Source organism: Fukomys damarensis, unplaced genomic scaffold (assembly GCF_012274545.1).
Source record: "Fukomys damarensis isolate Sample0158 unplaced genomic scaffold, DMR_v1.0_HiC HiC_scaffold_4, whole genome shotgun sequence".
NCBI lineage: Eukaryota > Metazoa > Chordata > Mammalia > Rodentia > Bathyergidae > Fukomys > Fukomys damarensis.
The window spans coordinates 62726220-62736799 of NW_022900916.1; the positions used below are offsets into that span (position 1 = coordinate 62726220).

The following is a 10580-nucleotide window of genomic DNA, read 5'->3' on the forward strand; positions in this document are numbered from 1 at the left end:
AAAAAAAAAAAAAAAAAAAAAAAAAAAGACTTTTAAGTATCACCAAAGTGTGCTTGCTAGATTCATCTTTAGCCAGTGTTGGAATATTCTAATTGATGATTATAATTTTTTTTTATATATTGCCCAAACTTCAGGTTTTAGTCTTAATCTTCTGCACTTGAACTGTCATATTTTAGGAAGTTCCCCTTTCTTTATCTTCATAGGCACTAAATAATTTTTTTTCTGATGTGCTGTGACCTGAAAATCAAACAGTCCTGCTCATTTTTATCTCCATTTTATCTGTATTATCCTCTTAAGGTAAAGAGGAGCCCACGAGGTTTAGAGATGCCTTTGTGTTGTCTGTTGTGGCTGTCCAGAGGACAGTTTGTCCTATGATCTAGTCTACTGACTTCAGTGTTCTGCATGTACAGCCATAAATCTGTCTGTAGATGTTTTGAAGAATAGGATCTTGTTTGTTCTTTAGTTTTTAATTCTCAGTTTCTCTCACTATCTTGTATATATTCAACAAAACAGTATTGCTTAAGACTTTTTGGAAATAATGAGTGACCTTTCTCTTCCCTAGATTTGTTTGAAGCTCTTTCTGAGCTCATAATTTTAACAGCTAGCCATTGTTTACATGGAAAAGAAATCAGAAGTCAACTCAATGAGCAGGTGGCACAGTTGTATGCAGATCTGGATGGAGGTTTTAGCCATGCAGCCTGGCTATTGCCGGGTTGGCTGCCTCTGCCTAGTTTCAGGTATGGATTACAAGATAATAATGTACTGCTGTGTTGGTATGTAGTCAAATTTGGGGAGTTCATGAACTCCCATTATTTTATAAGAACTTAAAACAGGTTTTCACTATATAGTGAGCTTATTTGAAGTAAGTTTTAGTTTATTAAAACTAAAACTGATTTGTTGTTTATTCTAGTATTTTAAAGCTTACTTACCTCTTGTATTCTTTATACTCAGGAAAAATCTGTGGAAGCCCTCCTTTAAACACTTGTTTGAAAGTCTTTAATGACCTTATAATATGTATTTTTGAATATTTGTGCCTTTATTTAAGTTTCTCTTTGTCACTTTGCTAAGTGTTCCATGATTTACTTAAGGGCAGAGACTGTCTGTCCTTCATGCACAGAAATACTGCTTTTAGGACATGACATATAACCGAGTGTCTTGCCCATTAGTATGCTTTCTAAATCTTCACTGAATCACATCCATTGGAAACATTGTAACAATAGTTACATTTATCTTTGGGATCTTGTACCTTTACAAGACAGGTCTTGGTTCTTATTTTTTCCCCATACCCCTGCCCTCCCTTCACCCCCTTCACCCTTCCCTATTGACAAAGATTTTGTTTCCATTTTTTAGAAGAGTAATTTACTTTCTGATGAATTGAAAGATACTTCTGAAGGAATTTTGTGCTTGTTGTGGGCCTGCAGTTAGAAGACAGTGTGTTAAGAATCTGAGATATAAAGTATATGATAACATTGGTTTTGCACCCAAAAATTGGAAATTCTTTTTAAAAAATTAATTGGTACATTTAAGGTATATATTATGATCACATTCATCACTGGGGATTTGTACCTTACATGATATATATATAGGTTCTACTTTTTTTCCCATTCCCACTCCCTCCCTTCCACCTTTTTCCTCCTTTTCTCATCATTCTTTGTTTACCTTCTTTTCTTTCTCCTACTGCCCCTCCCTACTTCCCCTTCCCCTTTGGACCTTTCTTCTTATTTCACATTATCTATTACACATTTTGGTCCTCACTTACACTTTCAGTTTCTCACACTGGAGAAACTATTTGGTATTTACACGTTTGTGTTCTATTTATTTCATTTAAGAATAATCACCGAAAGGTCCATCCATTTAGCTATAAATGTCTCTAGTCTATCATTCTTTATGGCTGAGTAGTACTCCATTTTATTAAAAAAAATCTTTTTCCAGTCACCAGTTGATGGGCATTTGGGCTGTTTCTGAGTTTTAGCTATTACATACTGGGCCGCTATAAACATGAGTGTGCATATATCGCTGTGGTATGATGCTTTAATTCTTTTGGGAAGATACGCATTAGTGGAATACAGGATAAAATTGGGACCTCCAATCCTAGTTTGTTGAGGTATCTCCATACTGATTTCCACAGTGGTTGCACCAGTCTGCACTCCTACCAACAGTGGAGAAGAAGAGTTCCGTTCCCCCGCAACCCAGAAATTCTTTTTCCTGGAAATTCTTAAGATTTTTAGGAGTTTTTTTTGGTTCTAGATTTTTATTGTTTTGTTGTACTGGCCATTGAACCTAGGGTATCACACATGCTAGGTAAGTGCTCCACCACTGAGCTACATCCCCAGGCTCTTTTTTATTTTTTATTTTGAGATAATTTGTTATCCAGGCTGGCCTTGAACTTGGCAGTAGCATTTGCACTATATGCCTACCTGGTTCTGGTTTTTGTTAATTAATTTAGGACTATTAAAATTAGTTAAATAAGGTTGCCTTAAGCTAGGTCCTGGTTTTCAGAATGAATTTAATCCTAGAAAGTATTATTTTTTTAAAAAATAATTTTTATGTTTAAATTTCAGACGCAGAGACAGAGCTCATAGAGAGATCAAGAATATTTTCTATAAGGCAATTCAGAAGCGTAGGCAATCAAAAGAAAAAATTGATGATATTCTCCAAACTTTACTAGAGTCCACATACAAGTAAGTATTGTCCATATGACATATTAAGTTAAAGTAGGAAATTACACATTTAAACATAGTTAAGTAATATTTCCAGTTAGAAAATAGGGAGTTTGACAAAATAAGTTGGTAGCTATGACCTTTGGAATTTAAATTGTTGAGACATAAATTACTGAGACCTCACCTACTTGCTGGAATGCCAGTGACTAAGCATGGTGACAATTTGCTTATCATGTTTTTTAGTATCAGTCTCTTCCCCAGGCAGGGTGGGGGATTCTGACAGGGTGGGGTACAAGTGAAAGGGGCTTTTATGCCTGAGAAATGTAGTCAGGTTGAGACATGCAATGTGTCTGAAATGTTCAGTCACTGTGTGGTTCACTCTGCAGGGACGGGCACCCTCTGACAGATGATGAAATAGCTGGGATGCTTATTGGACTGCTTTTGGCAGGGCAGCACACGTCCTCAACCACTAGTGCCTGGTTAGGCTTCTTTGTGGCCAGAGACAAAGCACTACAAGAAAAATGTTATTTAGAACAGAAAACAGTCTGTGGCGAGGATCTGCCTCCCTTAACATATGACCAGGTTTGTTGGATTTTTTGTTTCATTTCTGGCTTATAATTTTTAGCATCTGTGACTAATTTGTCTGTTTTAAAGGACAAATTGAGCTTTTTTATAATTAGCCTAAATTAGGCTTTTCTGTGTTTTAGGAAATTTCCTTTAACATTATCTAAAATACAATTTTTCTTTCCATTAAACTTTTATCAGACGTGTGAGTATGTCTTACAAAGTGTAAAAGCCACTGAATTATGTATAGTTGTGTGTACAGAATGGTGGTAGTAGGGTGTAGAAATCTGTGAACACTGCAGCCAGCTTGCTGGGCAGAAAAGGAAACAAGAAGGCTTCACTGTAACCTGATATTCCATGTTTGAAGCAAACCCTGCTCACTTCTTCCTGAGGGTGTGTGTGTGTGTGTGTGTTTTGATCTTATTAGAATGGCATATTACATTGATTTTTCAGATGTTGATCTTGTATTCCTAGGGTAAATTGTTATCATAGAGTATGTAATCCATCCTTTCTTTTCTTCCTTGCTTTTTTCCTTCTTTCCTTCCTTTTGCTTCCCTGCCTCCCTACTTCCTTCCCTCCCTTTCTTACCTTTTTGTATTTGCTAATTTTTTTTTTTGCTAATACTTTGTTGCAGATTTTTACACTAGATCCAAAAATTTAGGATATACTTTTTAGCTTTTACACTACTATCAACCTTGCTTTTCTCACCAAAATCAACTCTGCTTTAGATTGTTAAAAGCCTTTGATTTTCCAGAGTATTGAAAAAGTTGACATTGATGATTTTTCTAAACTTTTGTTTTTTGGAGGAGTGAATCTTTTTCCTTCCCTTGCTGTTCTTTAGGGTGTTTGCCTCTCTTCCTGTTATCTTGCCTTCCTTTTTTCCTTTGTTAACTTTTGACATGGTAGTACATGGTTAATCTCAGCCACTTTGAGCCAGTTGTCTTGCTTTTTCATCTAGAATGTAACCTGTATGTATGTATGTATGTATGTATGTATTTATTTATGGTACCGGGGATCGAACTCAGGACCTTATGCTTGCAAGGCAGGCAGCGGAACCACTGAACCTAATTCCCGGCCTAGAATGTAACCTGTTTTATACTAACCAAAATGTTAATTTTTTTACTGTCGAATAAATTAGGAATTTGTAACGAATCAGGAAATACCTTTTCTTTTTAGCTCAAGGATCTAAATTTACTTGATCGCTGCATAAAAGAAACATTAAGACTTAGGCCTCCTATAATGACCATGATGAGAATGGCCAAAACTCCTCAGGTAAGTGTCTTGCTTAGATTGCTCCTCTGTGCTTAGTTTTTATTGATCAAAATTAAGACATATAATGGTTTTAAAGAGAATTTCTTAAATTAAAAATTCTACATAATTATAAATTTTATACTAAATATATGAACATTTACATAATGGCAGATAGTATATATGTTTATCTTCAATGCTATTCTCTTTCATTTAACAATTGAGTTCTTTAAATGTCATTTTAAAATTGACATTTTTCTTTTTGAAAAATAACATTTCATTATAAAAAAATTGTAACATACAAAGTATTTAAATGAGATAGTGAAAGGCTCCCTGAAATTCTACCCTACCTCTGAGGCATTTGTGTATATACTTCTAACTCAAGGTTAATTTAGTTGGAGATGATTTGAATAATTTTTTAGCTGGCTTGTCATCCTGCTAGATTTTTTTTTGAGACAGGGTCTCACTGTGGAGTTTTCAGGCTGGCTCACTATGTAGCTCAAAGTGGCCTTGAAATCCAGGCCTTGAACTCCCGCCTGCCTCCTCCAGTGTTGGAATTACAGGGGTGAACCACCACACCCAGTTTAGATTTTTAAATGTATGTGTGGCTCTTTATTCCACAGTGACCTCATTATTCGGTAACATTGTAAAAGTCTCTAATGCAGTGTGTTGCTTTTATCTGTAGACTGTGGCAGGGTTTACCATTCCTCCAGGACATCAGGTGTGTGTTTCTCCCACTGTCAATCAGAGACTTAAAGACTCCTGGGTACAACGTCTGGACTTCAGTCCTGATCGTTATTTACGTGATAACCCAGCATCAGGAGAGAAGTTTGCCTATGTACCATTTGGAGCTGGTGAGATGATTACATTTTTGGTTTGAAATGTTTGTTCTGGTAACATTTGTCCCTGTCAAAATAATCCATGTGAATTTTATTTGCAAGTATCTTTTGCTTTGGCTATGATTACTGCATCTATTTTCACCAGGCTCTCCCTCTTTGCTTTGTGTCTTCACATGGCCATGCTTTAAGGGAACCGTTGGTCATTGGATCCAAGGCCTACTCTGTCAGTGTGACCTCACTTTAATTATGTATATAAAGACCCTGTTTCCAAATAAATTTGTATTCTGAGATTCAGGATGGATTTGGATTTGGGAGGAGGCCGTAGAATTTAAAATACGTTAAGTACCCGGGCATGGTGGCACACGCCTATAATCCCAGCTCTTGGGAGGCTGAGGCAGGATGATCATTGATCACTGTGAGTTCGAGACCAGCCTGGGCTACATAGTGAATTCCAGGTTAGTCTCAATTACATAGTGAGACCCTGTCTCAAAAAAAAAAAGAGGTTAAGTAATCACAGTTTCTCCAATAGTTATTTTTTAGAGAGACAAAGCTTACTATGTTACCCAGGCTAGGTTCAAACTCCTGGGGTTAAGCACTTCTGTCATCTCAGCCTCCTGAGTAGCTGAGACCATAGCTGTGTGCCGGCCACGCCTTTCACTTTGTAGTGTTGCTGTTTATCTGTACTGGTGCATATAGCTTTAGTTCATCTGTTTTCATAATACTAATTTTGTTAATCATCAGAATTTACCAAATCTTTTGTTGATTCAGTTAGATATGATTTTTTGCTATTAAAAATAACCCTTTATTTTCTTATAAACCAGATGTTTGTGTAGATGTATTTGAATGTGGATCAGTGTGTAAATGTCCCTCTTAAATGTGGCATATTTAGCATTAGTTTTTATTGTTTTGATATACTTGTAGATTTTACAACAAAATGTTCAAATCTTTTTTTTTTTTTGGTACCGGGGAATTGAACTTGGGTCTTTGCGCTTGCAAGGCAGGCCACCAAACCACTGAGCTAAATCCCTGGTGAAATATTCAAATCTTAAGTCACCATTCAGTGCGTTTTGACAAGTGAGCAACTTTAGTTAGCAACTTTTAAAATGGTGATTGCTGTCTAGTCCTGACTTTGGGTAGCTCCAGCTTAGGAAGTGGTCTGTTCTACTAAAACTTGGTTTTAGCATTTGTGATCCTCTTGAATTTTAGCATTTGTGATCATCTTGAATTGAGTACGGCATGAGCTAGAAATTGAAGTTGTTTGTCTTTTGCATTATCTAGTTTTTCTTTTACTGTATGTTGAAAAGATGTTATTTTCTTATCACTGTCAAAAAAAAATCAGATAACCATGAAAATATTTCTGGGCACTGCTGTGTCCCATCAGTGTATTTCTTGATCCTTATCCAATATCACACTGTTGCTGTACTGTTAGTCTGAAAGTCAAATATAGTCAGTTTAATTCCTCCAATATACTCTATTTTTAAGATTGAGTATGCTGGATCTTTTTTATCTCCCTATGCATTTAAAATTAGCTTGTCAGCTCTTGTATGACATTTCAAATTTTGACACTAGCAAATGTTATTTTGAGTTTACTAAATCTTTTTCCCCCCATAGCAGCATTTTAAGGTTTTTATTTTTTTCCATTTGTTCTCCTCTTTGTCTCTGCCATTTATTTTACTTTATATTTTGAGACAAAGTTTTGCTATGGAGTCCAGGCTGGCCTCCAGCTTGCAGTGATCTTTCTGCCTCAGCCTCCAAGAGCTGGGATTACAAGTGTGCATGCCACCATATTCAGCTTCAGGGTTTGATTGGAAGGTTTATAACGACTTAACTAGGATTCTTTTGGGAAAGGAACTGAGAATGTTCTAGTACATTCCTAAACTAAAATACCATCTCATGATTGAAACCCAGGTAGTTGTTAAATTTCAAAAAGTCACTGGAAAAAAATCACCATGATGAAGCAAGTGCTGTTTTCTTATAAATACTGAAAATACTATGGGGCTTTAAGTTAGCCATTTATGTTTTTATTTTATGTAAAAGATTTAAGACATACATCTGCTGTTCATCTGAATTGTAGATAAGCAAATGATCAAATCCAGGTTGAAATAGGTAGGAAAGAATTTAAATAAGTTTCTGATGAAAAGCCTTTTTTTTTTTTTAACAGGGCGACATCGTTGTATTGGGGAAAATTTTGCCTATGTTCAAATTAAGACAATTTGGTCCACTCTGTTTCGTTTATATGAATTTGATCTCATTGATGGATATTTTCCTGCTGTGAATTATACAACTATGATCCATACCCCTGAAAACCCAGTTATCCGTTATAAACAGAGGTCAAAATGAAAACGTCCACAGGAACTAATGGGACATCAGTGTAAGCTGCAAATGCATCTGTTGAGAATGAAGTCCACGAAACAACACTCACATTGTGCTGTTTTTTAAATTCTAAGTTTAATTTATGATTTTAATATTTTATTAACTGATCTATCAAATCGTATTTGAAACATGAAACATCTTAGTTTTGATACTGTGGTGTGCTTTAAGGAATCCAAGTTTATAGTAAAAAACATTATTCAGGGTGAATCTAGGTAATTGGCAGATTCTAAATGATACAACTTTTGGGTGCTAATTTTAAAAGCATGCAGAGCTCTTGGCAAATAAGTCTAGGAGAGTCAGATCTGGAACCAGTTCTGCAGGGTGTGAAGAGCTCAGGGATACTTGGAAGATGATGACAGGTCATTCATTTATCTTGGTAATTTTTATATGTAAGGACAGGAGGGTTGGGAATCAACTCATAGTGGAAGCCTTGGATAAAAGAGAATACTATTAATTGTTTTGGTGTGAAGATAGTTACCAGTGATTGAGCTATAACAGAAAAATCCTCTGAATTCTAACTGGGAGCATTTATTATAGGAAGTTGAGAGAGGTCACCTGTTTTTGCATTGATAATATTTCCTAAAAATATTAAAGATTGCTCATGTGGTGTTTTGCTGTAATTGCTAAGTATCAGCTATTTCTCCATCTGCTAAATAATGTATGTTTCCACATAAAGTCCTCAGTGGGCAGGTTTTTCTTCCTTGGCTGAAGGTTTTTAGCTGCCTCCTTTCCAACGTCCAATTTGGGCTTGTTTCTATTACTAGTTGTGTGTGTGTGTGTGTGTGTCTCTCTCCAGGGATTGAACTCAGGACCTTGTGCTTGCCAGGCACAGTGCCACTAAGCTACATCCCAGGCCCTATTACTAGTTCTTTTGATTCAAACAGTTTAAAATTTTAAACTGAGGACAAAAGTATATGAAGCAGGGTCACTGGAAAATAAGTGTTTTTAGTCATATTCCGTGAAGCCTGTGTTTGGGATTCAACCTAACTCATATATTCTGGAAGCCTAACTATGTTAGATACTTGCAGTTTGACCACATAATCTGTGAAGCCAAAATATATTCCCTTGTGTATATTACATTCTGTTGAAGAGGCTAGAAGATTCATGTTAGATTCCTCTGAAGGCCAAATGTCTGCTGTCATTTTTGGCATTAAAATTCTCTGAGAAAAACTGTGTGTGAAGTGTGTGCTTCGGTGAGTGGAGGTGAGTTGGGGCATCCAGGAAATGGTGGGAAAATTATATCTTGCACTGAATTTTTTCTTTTTTACATATGTCTGGTTCATTTATGTTACATTCTTGGTTTTTTTTTGGTACAGAGGATTGAACTTAGGTCCTTGTGCTTGTGAGGCAGTTTGCGGAACCACTGAACTAAATCTCTGGCCCTGGTTCATTTATTTTGATGGCACAAGTGTCTTCACCTGGAGAAACATGACATGACTTTTCTACAGGTGGATATTATAATTGATCCAGTTTTTCTCTAACAGCAGTGACAGCGTCCTCTTAGGCTCCTTTGGGGAAATTTTATCAAGAATAAGCTCGGGTTTGTGGAAATACAGTTTTTCAGGATATTTTCAACTTGCCCTCTAAGTGGTTATATCAGTTACATTTCCATCAGCAGCTTCTGTGTTTCTACAAATTCTTCTATTGTTTATTAAGAATTTTGTCATGCCATTTGTACTAATTTCTAAAGTTTTGAGTTATTTTTCTGTTGGCTTTCTTTGTAATCCTGTATGTTTTATGGCTTTAAAAGCATTATTAAAAAAAACCCAAAAAAACCTATAGTTTCATCAGACTGCCGCAGAGATTGATGGCACAAAACAAGAACCTGAAGTAAGGTTAGTCTGTTTAGTGAACAGTTTCAAACTTCCAACAGAAGTGCTGGGGGTGCTGGGGATCATTCCCATAGCCTTGCATGCTAGCTAAGAGCCAGATTTCAACAGATTGTTTGTGATCATGGTCTGGTTATGAGAAGCACAACTGTTACTACAGAGGTCTTGAAGGAGGGCTGATGGTCAAGCAGTGGGGGTGAACTCAGCTGTGTTCATCCGCTCCTTTCTTCACTGCTTCCCTACAGCATAGCCTGGAACAAGGTTGTAACCCATAAATTTCCCTTTAATTACTTTGCTGTTACCTAAAACTTCTCTTGGAGCCTAGCTGCTAACAGGAAGTTTTGAGTAATGTGAAATGTTAAAGAAAATAGCAGTGTACTAGGTACGATGCCTTTTTGTATAATAAAATCCTCTAGATGTTAGCAATAAGTTCTGCTGCTGCTTTAGTGGGGTACCATGTGGCCGGGGAAGACTGTAGATAACAGGAAACATTGGCACTTGGATTATCTCTGTGAGCCTCCCAATCTGAATTTGGCTTAGGAAGGATATTCAATTCTGTTGCACTGTGATTAATAAAATTTAAGATTCTTTGAGCTAAATGATTTCTGTGTCTTAATGGGCCAAGACACGCACATCTTTGGATAGATGAAATACTAAATATAATAGAGCAAATATGGATTCGTCAAAAATTACCAATATATTGGTATAGGAAAAGACTTTATGAACAAATCCTCAGTAGCACGGGAACTAGCAGAAAGAATCAACAACTGGGATCTCATCTTACTAAAAAGCTTCTGTACTTCAAAAGAAACCAGTAGCAGAACTAAGAGACAATCTACAATGTGGGAAAAAATTTTTACCAGCTGTACCTCAGACAAAGGACTATTATCAAGGATATATAAAGAACTCAAAACAATCAGTCCCCCCAAATATAAAGACCCGATCCAAAAATGGGCATCCGAAATGAACAGACATTTCTCACACAAAGAAGTAAAAGCAGCAAGAAAATATATGAAAAAATGTTCCACATCACTGGTCATTCGAGAGATGCAGATGAAAACAACACT

General features: G+C 36.3%; 1 protein-coding gene across 3 annotated transcripts in view; it reads left to right on the forward strand.

The window, feature by feature from the left end:
• LOC104847884 (lanosterol 14-alpha demethylase) overlaps positions 1-10580 on the forward strand; it is a 30686-nt gene that overhangs the window by 15673 nt on the left and 4433 nt on the right. For 2 of the 3 annotated variants that reach the window (XM_010603486.3, XM_033758503.1), the window contains exons 5-10: positions 563-737; positions 2562-2681; positions 3047-3242; positions 4401-4496; positions 5158-5326; positions 7473-8847. In XM_010603486.3, coding sequence (XP_010601788.1) covers positions 563-737; positions 2562-2681; positions 3047-3242; positions 4401-4496; positions 5158-5326; positions 7473-7651 — 935 coding nt within the window. In that variant the 3' untranslated portion in view covers positions 7652-8847. Of the gene's footprint in view, positions 1-562; positions 738-2561; positions 2682-3046; positions 3243-4400; positions 4497-5157; positions 5327-7472; positions 8848-10580 lie in introns of those variants that run through there. The other variant, XM_010603488.3, reaches the window with a different exon arrangement.